The 22,708-nt window shown below is 25.5% G+C and overlaps 1 protein-coding gene and 1 long non-coding RNA gene across 3 annotated transcripts; one reads left to right on the top strand and one right to left on the bottom strand.

Annotated features, from left to right (window-relative positions):
* Nucleotides 1-576: 576 nt before the first annotated feature.
* LOC135144289 (uncharacterized) lies at nucleotides 577-2,509 on the bottom strand. Its single transcript, XR_010283071.1, has 3 exons — nucleotides 2,446-2,509; nucleotides 1,366-1,546; nucleotides 577-642 (listed from the first exon to the last, which is right to left on the bottom strand). It is a non-coding gene; the product is annotated as an uncharacterized LOC135144289 (long non-coding RNA).
* Nucleotides 2,510-18,950: 16,441 nt separating this feature from the next.
* Nucleotides 18,951-22,004, top strand: LOC135144324 (pre-mRNA-splicing factor 38B-like). Of its 2 annotated transcripts, none has more exons than XM_064076346.1 (8): nucleotides 18,951-19,024; nucleotides 19,083-19,202; nucleotides 19,289-19,347; nucleotides 19,590-19,727; nucleotides 19,789-19,903; nucleotides 20,586-20,733; nucleotides 21,224-21,453; nucleotides 21,922-22,004. In XM_064076346.1, the coding sequence occupies exons 2-8, from the start codon at nucleotides 19,087-19,089 to the stop codon at nucleotides 21,977-21,979; spliced, it is 864 nt and encodes a 287-aa protein (XP_063932416.1). In that variant the 5' UTR covers nucleotides 18,951-19,024; nucleotides 19,083-19,086; the 3' UTR covers nucleotides 21,980-22,004. The 2 variants fall into 2 exon arrangements, with proteins under 2 accessions (XP_063932416.1, XP_063932417.1); XM_064076347.1 differs by having other exon boundaries at nucleotides 18,953-19,020.
* The last annotated feature ends 704 nt before the right edge of the window (nucleotides 22,005-22,708 follow it).

The following is a 22,708-nucleotide window of genomic DNA, read 5'->3' as shown; positions in this document are numbered from 1 at the left end:
TGAATAACTTTTTAGAAGTAATAAAAATAGAAAAAATTAATATCAATAATGTTAACAATTAAAAAGCAAAAATAAAGAAGTAAATAAAAGTGCTTCAAAAAAATATTTTACAGGTTTAAATATATAATAATAATTACTGAATAATAGTAATAAGTAAAATATATATTTTAAAAATTGTTACTTTTCTGTATACATAAATTTATAAATACTAAATGTCATTATAATAGTTTTAATTATAAATAAATAATAATAATAGAAACTTTAATTGTAGTAAGTAAAAAAAAATTCAAAATTGTTGCTTTTCCCTCTAATTAAAAACATTATAAATACTAAATTTTATATATATAAAACTTCTTTGCAAAATTTTTTTATTAATAAAATAATAAAAACTTAACTTAACAAAAAAAATAAAAAAACTTTATATATATTATAAAAACTTTTCTTCTGAATTTAATAAAAATTTATATTATAAACTTTAATAATAATGAAAAGTAAATACTTTGAGGGAAGCGAAGTATCTTTAATAAACTTGCATAATAATTCTGAAAAGCCCGGCTTTCTCCGCTCAACTTCTATAAGACTTTCAAGCAACTGATCAATAGCGTTGCAAACTCTTTCATTATTACTTTCCTCAGTTTTAGTCTATAAATAATAATAATATTTATAAGTATTATTATATATTTATAAAAATTTAAAAAAATAAAAGTAAAAGTAGGCTATTTTATAGAATAAGTTAAAACTTTGCTAAAAAGTTATAATATGTATTTTGATTTCAAACTTTTTTGCTGAAAAATAATATAAAATAGTAAATATAAAAATAAAATTCAAGAGAGTTTTTAGTTTGATATTTATAAATACAAAATGTGTTAAAAAATATATAATAATATATATAAATATATTATTACTATCATACACCTTTCTAAAAAAAAGTTTGTTAATAGAAAGTTTAACACTATAAACAAAAATATACAAATATTTTAATTATACACTTTACCAAAAAAAATTTATAATAAAAAAGTTTAGTAACTTTCGAGTAAATAAGAAAATATAAAATAAAAAATAAAATTTAACAACGTGTTAGTTTAATAATAATAAATAAAATATACAAAAGATACTAGTTTACTAGAAAATAAATTGAATAACTTTCGCGAATAATAAGAAACTCATAATAATAAAACATAAAAAATATACAAAAGAAAAGTTATAATATAAATAAAAATATTTAAATTATTATTATAGACAACTTTAATAAATAAAAATATACTGAAACAAAACTTAGCTTTATATAATAAATGAATATTATGTACAAAAAAATTATAATATATATATATAACAAATACATGAATTTATTATTATAGACTTCACCTTTTCCAAAAAGCCAATTAAAAAGTTGACACAGGGATGGAAGGGTCGGCTTTGGCGGAGCGTATCAGCTAATAAGGAAGGCGATGTATATTTTTTGTCGGAAGCTTTAATGGGCCGGATTGTATCGAAGTTTTCTTGAGGAAGTGCAGCTTTGATAGTGTCAAAAGTCCATTCAGGATCGCTATAACAAAAATAGTATTAATAATAAAGTATATAACATAAATATATATAATATTAACAATATAAATATAATTAATAATATAAAAATAAATAATATCATAAATATATATAAAATAATTCAAATAATAATACAATTATAATAACAAAAAGAACACAAAGAAAAACTTTTATAGAACACTCTCATATAACTTTTATATACTAATTTATTAGGGATAATGTATATTTTATATTTATTCGAGAAGTATATTTTTTTATCTACTTGTTATTTTGAAATTATTTATATATATATATTATGAATAAACTGTATATATTTATATTTATCTGTTATGTAAATTTATTATTTATAGATATATTATGAGTAAAATGTATTTTTTTTATATTTATCTGTTATTAAATTTATGAAATATACTAAGTATTACGAATTTTTTATAGATAATTGTTTATATATTAATAATATTTATACCGATTTAATAAAGCTCTAACTAAAAACTTTCTGTTATGCTCTAAATAAAATTTAAAAGTAAATATCGATCAAAAAAAAGACGCAAAATACTATAATATCGGTAGCAAATATGTAAAGTAGAACCAAAAAAAGTAAAAGTTTATAAACGGTCAACAAAAAATTGTTTCATTAAATTTATTACAAAATTTGATAATAATAAATAATTTGGTATGTTTTTATTTTAATGAATTGTTTTAATAAGTGAATAATATTAATAAAAATATCATTATTACAAGCAAATACAAAAGTTTTTAACAGTACAATATTAAAATTTTTTAATAATAATAATAATATTTATATATATAGAAACTTGACTTCCTCATAACCACTTTATTAAAATAAATAACAATAAAACTGTTATTATTATTATAAAACTATAAAAGTAAAATGTTTTATACTTTTGAAGAGTTCCCTGATAATCACCTTCCAATTCGTTACTGCTTTCTTCATCTTCACTAGCAAGCGACGCTTTGTAAGTTTCATACCTTTTAAGTACCAATAAAATAATAACAATTAAAATAATAATAACAGTAATAATAACACTATTATATAAAAATACTTAAAACATTTATTTTATAATAATAAGTATACAAAAAAGTTTTTTAATATAATAATAGATAAAAATATAAAAAAAGGCGCCTTTCAAGCACGTCTTGTAGAATAACGAGTTTCTTCGCATTTCTTATAAATGGCTGCCTCTGAAGTTCTTTTGCAGGAGGTCGCTATTAATAAATATAACAATAATATATAATAAAACTTTAGAAAAACTTTTATAATAATTTTATTATTTACTATAAAAAAATGTTTCACTTATGATTAGCCCCTCATTATTTTAACTCATACAAATTTACTTTTAATTTAATAAAAATATATGCAGAAGAAAAATGTTTTTTTATCAATATTAAGTTTATTTATTTATTTATTAACTTATTTAATTGTTATACTTATTATAATAATCCTTCATAATATTATAAAAATAAAAAAAAATAAAAAATATTTAAATAAAAAAATAAGTTTTATAATATTTCGAAATAATTAATTCAAAAAAAAAAATAAAAGTCAAGTTATTAAAAAGTTAAACTTTTTATTATTAATAAATAATTATAATATTTACGCGCTCAGGATCTTTTTTCAAGCAAAGCGCAATAAAATCTTGAAAGTTGGACGACCATTTTGGGCCCTTTTCGGTGATGCTCAGAGTAGGTGGGTTCGCTTTAAATTAAATAAAGAATAAACCGAGCCAGATAAGAAAGAAACAAAAATCTCAAAATTTTTTTAATAATATTCAATAAATCTAATGAAAATAAATAAATAAATATAGATTTCTTTAATATAAAAAAATATATATTTCAATAAGTTTAACAGCTACTTCAGATTCAGTTAAAAATATTTTTATAATAAATTTAATAAAAACACAAACTTTTTTTTTAAAAAGTAAAAATTCTTAAAAGCCTTATAAGAATATATCGCTAATATAAATAGAATTTCTAGTAAATAATAAATATCCTTAAGTATGAAAATAAAAATTTTTAGTTGTTAATTAAAAATAATATTATATAACTCAATGTTTTTTTTATAAATACTTTATAACAAATTTTGAAATTATTATTTTTTTATTATACGACTTACATAATTTAACAAAAAAATAAATAGTTTAACAATCTTATTAATTTTAGTATTAGCATTAGTAAAAATTTTGGCATACAACTTTGTAAAAGTTATATTTATTAATTATATTTTATAAAAATATACAAACTATTATATAAATTATATATGTATATTAATATTAATATATTAATATTAATAAAAGTTTCATTTTATCAATTGTATTTAAATAGTAATAATATATATAATTAATTAGTTAGCTATTATTAAAAGTTGGATTTTTTTATTAGTACTTATATTTTTTCAAAAAATACAAATAAAAAAATATAAATCAATAATAATTTGAAACTTTTATCAATTCTTATTTATAATTATTATTATTTATTAATATATATAAATATAGAGAATTTATATATATAAAATAAATATAAATCGATAAAAGTTTAACAAATTGATCAATTTATATTTAATTATTATAAAAAAGTAATATTTGTTATTATTTAATACTTATGACAATATAAAACATAAAAAATATATAAAATAAATGTAAAATTATATTTATTTAACATATTTTTTATTACTACCCATTATTATATTTATTATTAAAGTTCTTTTGGTAAAAAATTTATTGTGAGTTTCCTTTAACTTTTTTAGTTTAAAATAAATTTTTGTACAATTTTTTAACAATTATATTTCTTTATAGTTATAATCCAAAAAATTTAATTATCATTATAATAATAATAATTTTGCATTTCTTTAACTTTTCTTATTCAGCATTATATAATTTATTACTTTGCTATTAAATAGTGAATATTATATAAAAATTTATAAAAAATAGGAAAATAAGTAATAAAAATATATTTCCTATTTATAATTTTGTTCGATAAAGATGATAATAAAAGTTATAAAAATACGATTTTAAAATTTGTTAAATATACGATTTATCGTTCTTAAGTAGTTTGTAATTCAAAATATAAGCTTTAAAAAATATTAAAAAAGTATATAATTTAAAATAAATAAGAATTCAAGAACTTTTTTTTATTAATGTTAATAAAAATACAAATTTAGTTGCTAAAAATAATATTTTCTAGTATTATAATTTATACTATTTTTTATATTGTTTATTTTTAAATTAAAAATGTTATAAAATAGATTAATAGAAAAAAGTTATATAAATAATTAAAATAACAAAATATATTTAAAAAAGGTATATAAAAAAAGTATATGATTATATAATATAAATGAAAACTTCAAAAATTTATTATTTAATAATCATAAATATAGAAGTTATCATCCCTAAAAAGTTACATATGATATTTTCTAAAAATTATAATAAGTTTTACTTTGTTATATATTTTTTATTATAAAAATAATAATGCTATTCTAAAAAGTTATATAAATATAGAAATGTCAAACCTTTAGGGATCTCAAAAAGAACTTTATAGGGGTGCAGGTGAGAGCGAGGCGGTTTCCCTTCCGCAAGCTCAATACACGTGATCCCCAGCGACCAGATATCCGCCTAAAGAAAAATATTAATCTCTACTGCTTGCTTGTTTTTATTATTATGAATGTTATAGATATTTGACAGTATTTTTTTAAAACTTATGTAGTTATTACAAAGCCTTTAAGAAAAAAATAATAAAAAGATAAATAAATAAAAATAAATAAAATATAGGAATAAAAAAATAATAATAATAATAAACAAAATGATAAATAAGGAAGAAAAAAAGAATTAAATATAACAGCAAATTTATCCTCTATTTTATTGGTTATTGAGCTTTACTTCACTTGTATTTTTTTATTCTTGTTTTTTTGGATAATTTTTTATACTTTCATTGCTTAAGTTTTTTTCACACATTTTCAGTAGTTAAAAAGCTAATTATTAAAAAACTCTGTTTATTTCTGCTTTATTTTATATTAATAATAAAAATTTACTTTGTTAAAAGTAAAATTCTTCTTTTTTTATTTTAATATAGTAAACACTGTAAAAAATATTTTTTTACTTTATTTTATAAAGATACCGAATAAGAATGAGGTTGATGAAGTATTATTTCGGGGGCCATCCAAAAGGGCGTCCCCACAAAGGTATTTCTTTTCGAAAGCGTATCGGTTAGTCGCCCGGAAACGCCAAAGTCGCCGAGCTTGACTTCTCCAGTCGTCGAGAGAAAAATGTTCGCCGCTAAAAAATTAATATTAATAATATTTTAGTCTTTTTATTATATAAATAAGAAATGCTAAGAACTAAGAAATAATAATATTAATGTTTTATATTCTTTTCATTAATAAATATAAAAAGTTAATAAAAAAAAGTTATAATATTTTATAGTCTTTTCTTTTTCAAATATAAAAGTTATAAAAAAAGTTGATAATGAAGAAAAGAAATAAAATGTATCAATCTTGTAAAGTTTTTTTATTTTATAAATATAAAAAGTTAAAATGTAAGAACTAAAAAATTAATATTAATATTATCTTATAGTCTTTCTTATATATATAAAAGAAGTTAAAAATAAATTAATAAATAATAATATATAAAAAAATGTAAATTTCAATTAGTCACAAATGCTATAAATAAATAGAACTAAAAATTCAGTAAAAAGAAAAAAATTTATATTTTATTTTAGTAGAAAAATAATTTTTGATGTGAAAATTTCAGTTTTTTCATTTATTAATTACTTGGTTTTAATAATTTACTTCTATTAATTAAATTTATTTAAAAGCAACGCTGCAAACAAAAAAGATCAACAGGTTTTTAATGGGATTATTGTAGTTGATAAATATAATATGATCCTAAAAAATATTTTCTTAGTTAATAAAAAATATTTATTTGTGAGAACTGTTTCAGAATAGTTTATATATAAAAACTTAAGAAAAAGATTCTGAAATAAGAAAATGTTTATAAACTATAATATAAATTAATCAAATATATATAAAAAACTTTTAAAAGGCGTATTAAACAACATTATTGTAATAATATCAACTACTTTTGACTACGTTTGAGTTTCTCTAATTTGTTAATTTCTACTGAAATGGCTAAATCTTTTTTTAAAAAAAATATTTTAAAATTTTTCAAGCTTCAAAAAATTATATAAAAAAATTAAAAAAAAAAATTTTTTTAATTATAAAAAACAAGTCCACTAAAATCAGCAAAATTTTTTGAGTAAATTATAAAATGTTGCTCACAAGAAATTTGATCATCTTTAAGTTATTAGTAAAGAAAAAAGTTTTACTTTTATTAATTTATAAACTCAATAATTATCGAAGAAATTTGTATAACGGGCTAATTTAGATTATACACCTAAACTTTAAAATCTAGAAATATTTCATATAGAAAATTATTATAGTAACTTTAATTTAAAAAATGAAAAGATAAGTAAAAATCTTTTTAATAGACATTATGAATCCATATATGTATAAAAATGAATTAATATTAAGCTTTTAAAGATATTAATAATTTAAATTAAATCAAGCATTTTATCATATAATTTGTAAGATAAATTAAAGGTAGAATTAAAAACTTCATAATCTAACAAATATTTAAACGATAATTTAGTTAAAAAAATAGAAAAAAAGTTTTTCTGGTGAAAAAAATTTAGAAATCTAATAACTTTGAAATAATAAATGAAATTATAATCAACCAGTTTAAATTTTACACTTAAATTTATTATAAAAGTGAAAAATTATAAATTTAATGAAAATTAATTTAAAATTAAAAAAGAATTATATAAAAAAATCACTTTAAAACAAATTAACTACAAATTCAGTATTATTAATGAAAATTATGGATTAATTTTTAACTATGAGATAATTTAAAAAATTTGTTTTAGTTTTTTATAAATTTTAAATCAGTATCTAAATTAATTTTACTTTTAAATATAATTTAATATATAAAAGGCTACAAAAGTTTATAATTTAAAATATTTATTATGAAATTATTAATTGTACAGAGAAATAGAGCAAAAAATGATATTTTTGAAATGTCTACAAAAATTTTGGAAAATTAAAAAAAGTTACGTAATTTTTTTACATTTTTATAATAATAACAAAAAAAAATAAAACTAAAATTAAATTAAATTAATGTTACGTTCTACGTATTTAATAAAAATTAGTACTAAGTTTATTTGCAAAACAAATAATAAAGTTTGTAGTTTAATTTATTAAATTTGGATTATATTTATAAAAATTATTAGATATAAAATGCAAAGTTTATTTAAAAAACAAAAGTAAGTAAAATTATACTAATAATAAATAAATTAATATTAAACAAATTAAAACTATAGTTATATATGACTTAAGTAATAAATATTAACCTTAAGTAGATTTTAATAAATTCAATTTTATTTTTTTTATAATTAAGGAGTTTAGATTAATTAATTCTAATTATTTAAATTAATAAAAATTTGCCTTTAATGTCTCGATGAATTTTTTTTTGCGAATGCATATACTCAAGTCCGCATAATACTTCCTTCGTCACTACAGCAATTTCCTTCTCTTCAAAAGTTCCTGCTTTGAGCTAGTAACACAAAATAGTAATAATATATATTATAACAATTTTTAGTTGTCAAATTAAAAATTATTAAAAATTAAAATAAAGTAAAAAAATTTAATAATATATAAAATTTAAAAGAAAATTAACTAAAAAAACCAGTAAAAAGTAATTTATTTGTTAAAAAATTTACTAATAAAACATTGAAATATAATGTTTATAACAAATACAAGATTAGCCAAGGAACCGCCTCCTAAAAATTCCATAACAATCCATAGTTGCGTTTCCTTTATAAAAGAGCCTTTACAATATATACAGGCAAAAATAAGTTTTTTTTTAAAATTTATAAAGCAAATATAGCGAGTATACCAATATATTTAGTAATATATTTAGAATCTAAATCAGAGAGTATGGCTATTTCTTTCTGTAATTCTACAATTTCATCATCCACTGCATCCAAATCGATGATTTTGATGGCCACAAATTCACGAGTCTGCTTATTAACTCTGTAAAGAATTAATTAAGCATAAGGAAAAAAATGAATAAGTTTTAAAGTAGAGTAAGAAGTTATTATAATTATTAGCTCAAGCTTTAAAAAATACCCTTTATAAACATCTCCAAAAGAGCCAGATCCAATTAAATTTAGTTTGGTGTAGAATTCCTCTGGATCTTGAGGCTAAAATATTATGGTAAGTAAGTATATAAGTAGAAGTGTTATAGAAACCATTATGATTATATAGGTTATAAACGAAATATATAATATTTTAACCATAATAATGACTTTATTTCTCGTACGTAACTTATTTTTTACCAATCGTATAGGCGTTCCTTTTATTGACCTAATATGGGAGAAACGGTTAACAATTGAAAATTGTGGGTAAATGTTCATGTAATTATAACATTAATATAATGTGAAAACAACTGTCTTTAACTTTAAACAAGTAAAAAAAGGTTTTATAACTTTTGATTTAAAATATTTTAACAAATTTCCTACATAATCGTTTGTGTATTACGTATAATATTGCAAGTTCGTTATAAAACTATTATGATAGGGCCTGATAAGACTTTGTCTTTCGCTATCATTCACCTTTGTTTACTTGTTTTATTTCAACTAATTATATTTCTACTTGACTTTTATTATTATTTTTATAAGTTGACAAGTTATATTTTTCCTGCAACGTGAAGAATAGAAAAACTTGATAATTCTAGGCAAAATTTACGATCTCTCTTCGGAGAATTTGTAATAAAGCGATATCTTTCCATGCTTTTTTTTAGACTTTTATTTGAGAGATTATGAAAAAGATAGGAGTTAAAGTAATTAAAACTAATTTAATATTTAGAAGCTACGCCAAGCGTTAGATTTAAGTTTAGCATTCTGAACTGTTGCCTTTTTCGAACTTGTTTTAAGTGATCTTTAGTTATTAAGAGTATTAACCTTTTTTTACTCGCTTTAATGGTATCACGGGTTAGTGTCGAGTTAACGTGTTTAGCAAATGACCCTCTCCCGAAGGATAAAAACTTTTAAATTTACAGGGTTTTTAGGAACGGTCTGACCCTGATAAATAAATAAGAAAAATAACAGGGCACAGTGAATTTTTTTTTATCAGAAAATTTATTAGTTAGAAACTGAAAATATTGGGGTCATAATTTATTTTGATAGTTTTTTGAATGTGCTTGTAGTACTGTCCCCAGGTACGCGTAAGGTAGTAAGAACAGTTTATAAAAACACAAAAAGAAATCAAAAATAAAAATATATATTAACACAAATTACAAAACAAAACTCTCAATTAATAGTCACCTGAAACTAAGCCCATCATGATTAAGAATTTTAACCAATGACAAACATTTATAATGATTAAATGAAAAAAAAAACCAAACAAAAATATTATTTAAACAAACATAAATTGGATACATTATAATTTAAACAAAAAATTATCTTTAAAATTGGTAGGAACAAGTCACAATTTTGTTTTTTTGAAAACTGTAAATACAAATCGTTGACCGGTCAATAGATCGTCCTCTAAATATCCAAATTTACATTTTGCATATTATGCAATTACTTTATGGATAAATTTATTTTTCCTTTATTATTTTTGGAAATTTTTTTTTATTTATATCATTAATTTTGATATATACTCAAGGGTAAAACGCCACGTCAAACCATATCCGGTTTGAGGTGAGTCTGTAAAGATTCTTTTCATTAATACCAATATTTTCGTAAAATAAAAACTACGATTTTTGATTTTCTATGGACCAATGTATATCAGCTGGCAACTACATAAAGCATCATATTGTAACATTTGGTTTAAAAAGACAAATATAGATACTAATATTAAGAAAAGTCCCACAGATTCACCTTAATCGAGTGATGAGTTAATGGCTCTCGCAACGTTTTTTGTGCCAAATCTTAAGTATTACTAAATAACAAACTATTTACTTAGTGGTCCTCTAGATTAATAAGTTTTTTTTTACTAACTTTAACTTAAACACCCTCTAGACAGTGTTCGCTATACTCGTCCTCTAGACTAAATCTCTTATATAACAATAGCGCTGGTATATCCTCCAGAACAACATCTATCTATAAGAATTGGAGTGCAAAGTTTTCGACAACCACTAAGAGGAAAAGAAAAAATGTGGAGCCAAAAATTATCAAGCCGCAGGTGTTTTTATAATATATATATTATATATTTGGGCTATCAAGTTTACAACTACCTAATTAATATCCATTAGCTAATCCTCGCATGATTAAATCGACTAAAGTAATGGTTCCCAACCTTTTAAATGCAGCGGACCACCGAGGCCAAAGTATGTGTCGTGGACCCCTTATGAAAAATACACCTATTTGGAAAAATGGTTTGTTGTTTGTTGAATACATGTTATAATGATGCAAAGTCCTTATGTAAAAAAGATTGAGGAGGTTTTTGCGCTTGCATTTTATTTACTAGTTGCGAAATTCTGGGACTTATACATCTGTTCAAGGCTACACGTATATTCGTCGGTAGTGCCTAACCAATTCCTTCAGTTTCGTAATGCCAGAACCTTTTAATTGCAATTTTTAGTTTAAGTGTCTAAAAATGTCCACAAGATTAGATTAGGCGTATCTCAGATTTTAGATTACAAAACTGCTCCAACAAATCGGACATTCCTTTTTCAATTAAAAAACGCTCAACCCCCAGCTCATATAATCTTTTCAACATGTTTCCTTTCGCCAGTCAATGAACCTGTTTCGTGCTCGGAGTCCTAATGAAAGCACAATATCTCTGGAACTACGCGTAGCAAGCGCACTTTTTTTGACTTTATTCACCAAAGTTATCGCCAGTTTAATGGGTTCGCCAACTTTCTGGCGAGGTTTTTGATGCGAACGCTTTGTAAATCAAATAGTGTGTTGGTTCTATTCCGCCATTTTTTTCGTTCATCAACGTTGCTAGATTGGAGGGTGATCCTAGCAAAACAAGCTCCATTCGCAAAGATGCCAGCTAACTTTCCCCACAGAATATCATGTCATTCATATAATTGCTTATTATATTCATTACATCCATTCCTTTTAATGTAGTTTAAAGCTCTCTATTATATATAATATCTCTTTAATTAAGTTATTCTCGGTCGGTATATTCGTCGCCGCAATAAGGAAAAATAAGGTCTATTTTTTTTATTTCACCAAAAGTAAAGTAGGCCATTTTTTCAATTCGCACGTTTACCATACTGTTGTTAATTTTTTTTTCACCTGCTCACTTAAAATTTTTCCACCGCTTTTAGCAACAAGCTTTACTTATGTTTGACCAATCGTAAATGTTTTTTTGATTTTAAATAAATTACGCAATTTAGAAAGATGCAGACAGCGATTTTTAAGATAATGCAAATCCTTTACTATTTGATTGAACTTTAATTTTTAACCTTATAGTAGGCGCACCCTTTATTTAGACGCGGTAGGTCTCTCAGATCCCTTGAGTTTAAATTTTTTACTTTTATATTAAATAAAAAATACCGTAATTTTTGAACACTTGTTCATTGAGATATTAGGATGCAGGTCATACTAAACTTTAACTTCTATCTAATTTAAAAATTTAGAAAACAAAATTTCCAGATCTATAAGACCCTCTGCAACTATTGTAGGGTTAAGTAGCTCTCTAATTTCCTCCGAAAAATATGGCGGCCGAACAGTTTAATTAGGATGAACGCTTTTTAAATGAGTTTCCAACTTTGCGGTTTTAACGAATCATGGCTGAGAGCGGTGGCACATATCACACACTGAGGTCGCGTTTCTCGATTAACTTTAATAAAGGTAAATCCCAATTTAATATAATCGTAATCATATTTTCTTCTAGAAAACAAAATTGTTAACAAATAAAATTATAACATAAATAGTTCACCCACTTCACGCCTGAACTCCAATCCGAAAAACTACAACATTCTCAGTGCACGTGCAGTCCTCACTGACCCCGAGCTTCGCTTAGTGGTTAACATTTAATCGTTTTTTGGAGTTACGCTCACATTTTTAAAACAGAAGTTCAAAGTGGTGTGTTTTTCTGCCCAATGCTCGGCTCAACGCTAATTTCGACCGATTACATTTGAAATTGACATTATCGCTCATTTTTTAGTACTTTTTGGTAATAAATTCGCGGAGCACTTTTTATTCTCACGGACCCCCTGTTGGGGACCACTAACCTGAAGAGAAATAAATTCTAAACATTTTTCCTTTACTACTTTAGTTAAGATTTTTAAAAATTGGTGTTGCGCTCCCATGGAGGCACTGAACTTATCAAATAGATTACTACCTTACCTTTATTCTTTAATAACTATATATTATAAAATCTTGTAGTCCATAATATAATTTTTTTTAATATTATATAATTATTTCTAAAACTTACTGGTTGCTGTGACTTGAGTATGATGAAATAAACAGTATAAGGTACTATGAGCTCGGGCATTATAAATCAACTAAAAAAAGTATTTTTTGGAGACCATACTTTTAGATATGAACTCTGTACTCCGTTATTTTACAGAGCTTTTTATATTTTTGCAATCCTTAATTAAAGCAATTCCTTTATTTTATTTTATCTTATAATACTCTGTTTTCTCTGGTTATATTTACCCAAACGTCAAGGTTGTTAGTTTTATTTATTTAGAAAAGTTATTAACATGGGCTGCTTTTAAATAGTGGTAGCACAAAAACTATTAGATACTTCTAAAGAGCTACATAGAATTATTTTGCAAACAAACTAACCGCGTAACTAAGAAGTAAAGAGAAGATTTTATAGACCAGAACTTCTAAGAAACGAAAGGCGGGCAAGTAACACCGAGATTCCCAGGTAATATATCTATATTTACTTATGGAAACAGACTTAGGTGTCTTATATATAACTGCAGCGATTTATAACGCAACGATTAAGTTATTAACAAGAACAGAAAGCAATAAATAGAGGACTTGGCGAAGCAATAACAGTAGTACTATTACGCAAACAGTGATAATAGAAAATAATGTAAGTTTTGAGTCTTCATTATCCCTCGTGTATATTAGTTGAAGAATTTAATATTAGAATATAAAAAAAAAAGCTAACAATCTTTGTGTTAGTTCTGTTAAAGACATAACCCAAAAATTATTATTATGGTACTTTCGAAAAAGTACCGCCTCACTTGCCATTAGAGGAAAATAATATACTATCAATAAGATTATGAGAAAGAGAAGCGTGAGTCGTGGTGTTTTAATTGAGGTTGACGAAAATACATTAAGCAAAGGCTTAATATTTAGGGTTACATAATATGGTCGGAACGTTACTGCTCCTGAGCTTTATAAAACCAAATCAGTTTAAAAAAAGTATATTATTTTTTATGGAATAGGCTGCATTTTAACACAAAAACTTAAAACGCTAATTGACAAATACACCAAAAAATCAAGAAATTTAAAACACAAATACGTAAACTACAAAATGATATATAAGTGAACTAATCATGGTTAATAATTTTAACCAATAAAAACATTTTTTATAGATAAATGAAAAAACTTGATAAGAAAAATATTATATACTGCAATTAATATATATATTAATTTAACGAATAATAACTTTGTACTATAAACAGGAAGTCGTTTTTACATATATGGAACTATTATCATTTATAAAGGATATAAATACCTTATTAATTGGTTAATATAATTTTTATCCTTCAAAATTTTTTATGTAAATATAATATATTTTTATGTCTTTTAAACGTTTACATCTTTTGTTATAGATAAGTTAGAGGTACGTAGCACCTATGAACTTTTTAAATAATAGCTTATTTCTCGTGTTTAATTTCTGTGTGGCATTTAGTATTCTTCCTTGAAGGTACTACTACACTCTTCTTCAACAGGACATTAGGCTGATCGCCCCTACTTTATTTCACCTTCAGGAGGTAAACGCAAGAAGGGAAAAGATAAAAAGCCGTTAAAGCGATCACCCTTCCATTTATGGAGGACGTATTGTTCAGCCTGAAAACACTTTTTAAATAGTATGAGAAAGCTAAAAGCAAAGCAAGGATTAAATAAAATTATCCCTTTGAATCAGGATTGATCTATGCTCGCAAAGTCGCGGCTTGTACTATAATATCTACCACTACTAATCTAGATGAAGTAATTACCAACCACCAAACCAGAGAATTACTAATTAAAGCAAAAGACAATAAGTAAGCAAATTTAAAAATGAAAAGGATTTTTCTTTGTGGGTGTGCGACATAGGGAAAATTAAGCTATTTAAAATAATCACATGTAATCATGAAATATTAATCTTATAGGAGAGTCCCACCTAAGAGAAAATTAAAATTTTAAACTAATTACTTTACTTTTAGGTGCAGATGGGTGAATGCGAAAAAAAAAATAAGGGTTACAGTTATAGTTAAAATAAAGGTTCAACACACTGAGTTATATAGGTAAGTTATCTTCAAATTTAGGAGCTGTGAGGGTACGCATTAAGTAAAGGAGGATATATTAGTTGTATCAGTTTATTAAACTCCGAACAAAAACCTACTAATGAAATATGTAATTTTTTATAGGCTTTAAAGACTCAGTTTGGCTAAGTATCGCAGAAGCCGCTATGCGACCTAAAATGAGGAACTCTTAGTTATTTAAATAAATAAATCCTGTGTTTTTTTTAAGAAAAAATCATTAAATCCTGAAACAGCATTACTATATTTGACATTGCGGTAACGCCCTTGCTAATTTTACTTCTATATACGAGCTGTCTATTTTATTTTTAAAGTTGACATACTACAGCAAGGCCAAGATTAGAAGAGGTTTAAAATACTGCTTAATCTGATTTACAAAATAAAAAAGAAGTCCTTTACGTCTGGGAGGCCTTTAAGGCGGTGAAAGGATTCGGGGCCTCCTATAACGAGTGTAGGCACCCGTGTCATAGGTTATGTCTCTAATATATAATTCTTTTTTGTGATGAGCTAAATATTTATCATAGCTCTCCACAGTGATGTGACGAAAATAATAATGAGGAAGCGTTTCTAACTTCAAGTCACAATCCAAGTGAGCACCCCAAACAAACCATGGGGAACCTGTTATTATTCGCTACAGTCGATTTTGAACCTCTTGAAGTTGTTTTATGTATAGTTGACTGGCATACGACCACGCCACGGCTGCAAAAGTGAAAGTTGGAATAATTTGCAAATTAAGCTTAAATTTGTTGCTTATTGAGAAAGAACTCTACACTAGAGGGTATGTAGTTCTTTGATTGTTAACTTCGCTTTGTTGATGAGGTAGTCAACGTGGTAGCGCCACGAGAATTGCTTGTCGATCTAAACACCCATGTACTTAACTTACGTGTGCTAGGGGACGACTTGGCCGCAAAGCGTTATAAATGATGCTGTCGTTTTAAGTCTCCTCTTCGATAACGAATATAACTTTGTTCTTAAGGGGGTTTACTGGAATTCGCCCCTTATCAAACCATACATCAAGTGCGGAAACACACGTATGCACGTATTTTTAAAGCTAGTGAAGGAGAATTGAAGTAAGCATAGACAGCCGCATCACCTGCAATTTGTGACAAAAAAATGGTGGAGGTATTCTCAGGTCTGGGTATGTCCGACATGGTGATAAAGCAAATAAAATGGGAGATAGCAGCGAGCCTTGTGGAACTTCCATAGCCAGTTCGCTTAAAGATGAGCTAGCTTTTCCCACCCTGACATAAGATGTCCTTTGATGCAGAAAAGAGTGGAGAAGCGAACCTGTTACCTTCAGGATAGATAGTTTCATTATGCACATGTCGACTTATTGTTATTAAAACCTTTTGTGACGTGGTCGGAGAAACGCAAAAGCTGCTGCGTAGTGGATTAACCCCTTCGGAATCCAAACCGAAACTCTGGGGTATAATCAGTACTCTCTACAATCTTTCGCAATCATCCAAGTATTACAGATTCAGCTATTTCGCTAATACATGCCAAAAGACTAATAGGATGGTAGTCTTCAGGAGTTGCAGGAGGCCGCTTTAATTTTGGGATGCACACGAACTACTGTCGTTTTCCGTCATTCAGGATATGTACATAGCTTAAGAGAATAGTTAATAGGTGAAACCTAAGGCCTTCATTGCTACCTCGGGCTAGTGTTTAAGCAGGTCGTTGGTTACGCCGTCAAGACCTGGTGCTTTTTAGTCCGCAGAAGGTTTATAATTGATCTTACTACTTTCGTATTGGTATATTCGCAAGTTATATTTCATCTGTTTTTACTGCGAGTAGCGGTATTTTCGGTCTCAGGAGCTACATTTTCTGTGCTTGGGAGGTGACTAAATAAACTTCGCACGAACAGATCCGCCTTAACATTGTCTCAATTATTATCGGTCTATGTCTTCAGGACCAAAGGAAGAGGTTTCTTGCGAGTCAAGCTCGGCAACTTTCGATTTCCAAGTTTCATTGTGCAACTTAAGGAGGTATTTTTTAACTTTTTTGTCAAGTTTGTTAAGAATTCATTTATCTTCGGGATCTATGGCGGATACGTTTTTGCTGCCGACTTAAGTCGAGGAGATATTCTATTTCTCAGCTAAGCGTGCTTTATGCGGAGGGGTCGTTACTGTGGCGGAATTGAATAATTGTAGTCTCATAGAGGGTTACCATACCATTGAGGGTAACTGACGGAGCCAAAGGAATTGGTTTGTCCTCGATGGCTTTCGTAGTCACTTAAATTTATTCCCGTATACCTCCGTATGTAATTTAAAGAGTTAACCTCTTGAAAGGCAATTTCATAAAGCACGGGGAAGTGCTCCGCGGAGAGATCCACCAGCGTGGTTAAGTTGAAGTCAATTCGTGTGTTTTTTGTAATGGCAAGGTCAAGTACATCTGAGGTCCCTTTTGTTACGCGTACTAGTGCTAGAAATAACATGTAAAAGTGTTTGTAAAAAAAAAAATTTGTTCTCTTTTTTTTAATGAGTTTCTGGTTACTGCTCAGTTATCTATCGGGTTAAGATTTACAGTATGCGTTTTGCTTTTTCTTCTATGTATAGACGAGGGCTTAACCCTCGAGAACTAATTTTATATATATATGGAATGTTCTGAGCACTACATTTTTTTTTCTTTATTTTGTGGGATATGGCTGTGTTGCAGCTAGCTTTGACAAACTACGTGTTCATACAACGTGGTACGATACCATGAGTTTATTATACCACTTGCCCGTACTACGGGTCTGTTCGATTTCTACCACTTGCTTTTTATCCTGTGCCCTATAACATGTGCAGGAGTCCCGCAGTATGGAGTATTAGTTTGCCAGGTATATATATTTTTTCTTTAAGTAGCAGATTCTCCATAACGTGCTTGTATTGTTGATAAAATTGTTTGCGTTTCGGAATGCAAGCTCTCTGAGTGTGTCCTTTAGTATGATATTGATTTTAGGATGACGGCCCCAGATGTGGTCCTATATCTCTTATACAAAAGTTTCTTTTTGTATAAATCTGTTTGTTTTCGTTAAGAAATGAGGTTAAATATTAATGAAAAGTTGTTTACAGTAGACTTGTGTTGTCTCTTCTGTGCTTCTAACGCGACTTGTTTAACGAGATCATAATTTAATTATTGTTTTGTATTAAAATAATGTTGTTCCTTTATCGCGCAATGTATATGATATTGTTCTCCCCTGCTAAAGGTTATAGCAAGTGATTTGGAATTTTAACAATTTCCAGTAATGCGCTTTTTACTTTTGTTATAAATACAAAGTTTTTAGTCCCGAGTTCCGCTCGATGTTTTGAAGTTTTGTGGATCGACCGAGCACCACGAGGAACCCTTAGTGCAAAAAGAATTTAATAATTTTGCTATTATACACCACTTCTTAGACCGAACTTTAAAATTTTTTGTTATTTTAAATTAGTTAACTATTTAGAAAAAGTAAACAATAAAAGTTGACTTTGTGTACACTATAATGACGTGGAAATTTTTTTTTGCCTCAAATAAAATAATAAGGATTTTTATATAATTTGTTTTATTAAAATTGCTTTGTAAAAGAGTAAAGGCTTAAAATTATATAATCACAAGCAGTAATTTGTAAAGAATCAAGGAAAGTGAGCGTTAAATAAATTTTAGCAACAAAATATTCGAAAATATAAGTTAACGGATGTTGCATACGTTCTGACCTAATTTTAAATAAATATAACTAGATTCGAAACCAATTTTATTTTTATTAAAGTTACGTTAAGACAATTTAAAAAATAAATAAAATTGTTATAGTCTAGTTGCTCAGATTTTAAAAAAATAAATACAGAGCAACGGAGCATGTGTTTTTTAGGTTTCCTAACACTAATTATAGTTTTTTGCCTATTTAGTCCCTTCAGTCCTTCACGCGTTATGCTCTGCTTTTGACCCACTCACTGTGGTAGTTCGGACTTTTTTGGTCGGAAATAATTTTTTTTTTCAAGGGATTAAAAAAAAAGTAGGTAACTTTAACTATAATTTAAACTGTTTTTATTCTTCAGTTAACCTCTGTTTTGCAAGAGATATGGCGTCCAAAAAAAAAAATTCTCTAGAGGTGTGCGGTAACCCTGTGACTATGAACCTTAACACTATGCTCTATCAAAACATATTAGCATCTCGCTACTTTAAAGAAGATTTATTGTACTTTTTCATTTTTTATATTAAATAAATTCACCAAATTTTTTAATACCTATAATGGCCTTTTTTTTATGAAAATATTGGGACAGTAACCTAAAAACATACCATGAAGTAGTTGATGAAATATATAATCAAGTTACTGACCTAGGTAATGGCAGTTGTAATGTAAAAATTCATTGTATTTTATTATATTTTTCAGACGCCTCGCATTACTTGACTACAGATATAACAAATATGCGTTATATATTGTTAAAATAGGCTTGGAGCATACTTTTTTTGTCTAAGTAAAAAGTTTCTCCTAACTTCTATTGCCCTTTTTGTATGAAGAATGTGTTAATAATGATTTCATAGCTTCTATTTTCATCTTTTTCTTTTATATTTTTATATTAGAACCTTTTATGCCCGGTAACTATAACCAACCTTCCTCTGCATTTTGTTTGCTGTACAAATTATTTACTATGAAGCTAACTGAAAAACAGTTACGGGGGCTTCTGAACCATAAAGATTCTCCTTATATAAGAGCTATCGGTTTGCATTTATATTCTTATCATTATTTATTTTTGAAACCCAAGAATATTAATATTTTTAGGCTTTCTTTATATTCGATATGCTCTGAATCCAAAAAGTCTTTGGCATTATTTTAAAGATTACATTTATGATTACGAACCCATAAAGGTTGCTTGGGCCCATCACTCTCGAGAAATGTGGGTTCTTTCCTTTTTATAATAATATAAAAACTTTTACGTTTCAATGAATTATATAAAGCATAGAATATTAACTTTAAATTTTTAATAGCAGAATTGTGGTAATTGTTATGTTCTTATACATTGATTCATTAAATGATAGTTTATTATACATAAGTTTTGTGTTTTTTAAAAGAGTCAAGAGTGATTTTTTATAAAAGTTGTGCATATAGATATCGTTGTTTAATTTAAATTCAATGAAGGATGCAAAAGTTATATACTTAAAATAGATATTATATATATATATAAAGTACTTTTTTGCTTTAAAACCTTTAAAATTTTTTTAATTCTTATTTATATTCTATAAACTTATTCGCACGTTCAGTATATATTATGTTAAGTTAAGTTAATTCTACTTTTTATTAATCTAGTAAATAAATTTAAAATTTTTTTTTAAGGCAAAAAAAATAGTCCAAATTTATTTATTATATACTAATTTTATACTAAAATTTATTATACCATTATATATATATATTTAAGCAACTTTCTGTCTAAATTTTAATATAAATTATTTTTTATAAAGTTTCCATGTTTAACTCTAATTTTTTATTTATTTTATTTTATACCTTTTTATTTAGACTCTTATATTTTTATATTAATAATGTATAATAACTTTAAAAAAAATAAATTAATTATTATTTAGCTGCATTGGTCAGTTTTGCCGGCAATTATTACAAGATCAAAAGTATTTTACGACTATTCTCCCGCGCATTCCTGTCCCCATCGCAAAAATAATCACCGAAAAACTTCAAGAGAATCCGTGGATGTCCGAGAGTGAAGCTGATAAATACGTTATTCTTTATATATGTCACTTCTAAATTAATTTTTTATTTTAAAAAAAAATAAATTTTTTTTAGACTTAATAAAAATTTATATCATTTAACGCTATTTATAAAAATTTATAAGTTCATGTATTTTTATTAATTATATTTAACTTACTTTTAACTTTTTAAATCTTATTAAAACTATTTCATATAAAATATATGTCGAGAGCTATTTTGATTAATTTTTATAAAAGAATAATTTTTTGATAACTTTTTATTTAATCATTCGTCTAATTTTTACGGTAACAATTACCTTTACTTTATTTTAAGCTTTGATTCGTTATCATTATTAAGTAGAAGTACTTTTTTCACTATATAGTAAACAAAGTTTACATAAATTTCTAACACTACAAATTTTTCAATCAAAGAAATATATTTTATAAATTATTTTTAATTTTTTATAGCATATACGTTTGCTTTTATTATTTTGTATATAATAAATATTTTACTTATAAAGGAAGAAGAAGTAGTTGAAAACGAACCTTTAAAAGAAAAAGAAAGTGATGTACCAAAAAAAAATAGAAGCCAGAGCCGCGACCGTCGGAAGGATCGGGATCGGGACCGTCCTAGAGCTCGCAGTCGACATCGGGATCGAACTCGAAGCCGTAGTTCCAATCGAAATGAACGACGGCGTAGTAAAAGTCATAAAAGAAAATCTCGAGATCGGCATCGCACGCGGCGTAGCAGGTTTGAAGATTGGCTCACAATTATTTTCTTTTAGTTTTTAATTGGTTTTTAATTTAAAAAGTTTTTTAAGGGATTTTTAAATAATTTTATTAAATATATTTGTACGAGTATTAAACTTTGTATCATATAATCAATCTTAATCTTACCAGCGAAAACGGATTAATATTTTTATTTTAAAAAATTTTAATGGCCAAAATTATTTACTTAAAAATTTGAGTCTTGAAACTCTACAAAATAAATGTAGTACTAAAAATATTTTTTTAGTAAGCTCTATATTTGTAATTTTATTAACTGAATTTGTTTGTTATGAATTATTTTTTATCAAATTATATTATCTGCTTTATAAAAATATTTTTTCTAATTGTAAATATTTTTATTAATTCTTATTCATCGTTTTTTTCAGTTTTTTTAAACAAAAAATTTAATATTTTAATACTTTATAATTACTCGTACAATTAACATTTATAGAACTAGAAGTCGCGAGAGAGTTCGCCGTAGTCGAAGCCGAGAAAGAAGCAAAAAATAATTAATTCAATTTACATAAAGATTTTAAGTTCTGCACGATTGTAAGATCAATTTTTTGGGGTTTCTTCTATTATATAAAATAAAGTTTGATTTGTTTTCCTTGTAAATAATTTTATATAAATTTTTTATAAGTTTGCTTTTTGATAAAAGCTTATTTTTTAAGTATTTTATGTATCTGCACGAGTTTAGGGATTTTAAATTTACTAAAGGATAGGATTTATTGTTGTTAATATTAATAATGTTGACAAACCTATTACCCAATTGATAATTTTTATTTAATTTTAGCTGCTATATACAGATTTATAAAACTAAGTATTTTTACGCAAAGATTTATGGACTTGCTATTAGCAACGATTTATATTAATAATTTTATTAAATATTAACTTGTCCTTTTGCTCACTTTTTTTAAACATCTTTCGATGTTAATTCTGTTATAGAGGAAGTTTAGGTTAGTAATTTATAGTATAGGTGTAGAACAGAAGATGGTGCACCATTAGCGCAGAATAGACTTAAATGTGTAACAAAAAAAAGTGAATAACTAATAACTGCAATTCTTTATAAAAAGGACCTTGTTATACCGACAATTTTTTATTATCAGACATTGCTAAAAACTGTCCTACTCTGGCCTTTTCCGAAATAATTATATATACATATATAGAAGGGCTTCGGTCTTTTTTAAAAAAAATCCATTTTTATGAGATTTTATACTAGAAGCCTTCCTCTAGGAGCA

Source organism: Zophobas morio, unplaced genomic scaffold (assembly GCF_036711695.1).
Source record: "Zophobas morio isolate AGI-343-1 ecotype UQ-CSIRO unplaced genomic scaffold, CSIRO_AGI_Zmor_V1 ptg000093l, whole genome shotgun sequence".
Taxonomy (NCBI): domain Eukaryota; kingdom Metazoa; phylum Arthropoda; class Insecta; order Coleoptera; family Tenebrionidae; genus Zophobas; species Zophobas morio.
This window is presented reverse-complemented; position numbering and strand designations above follow the sequence as displayed.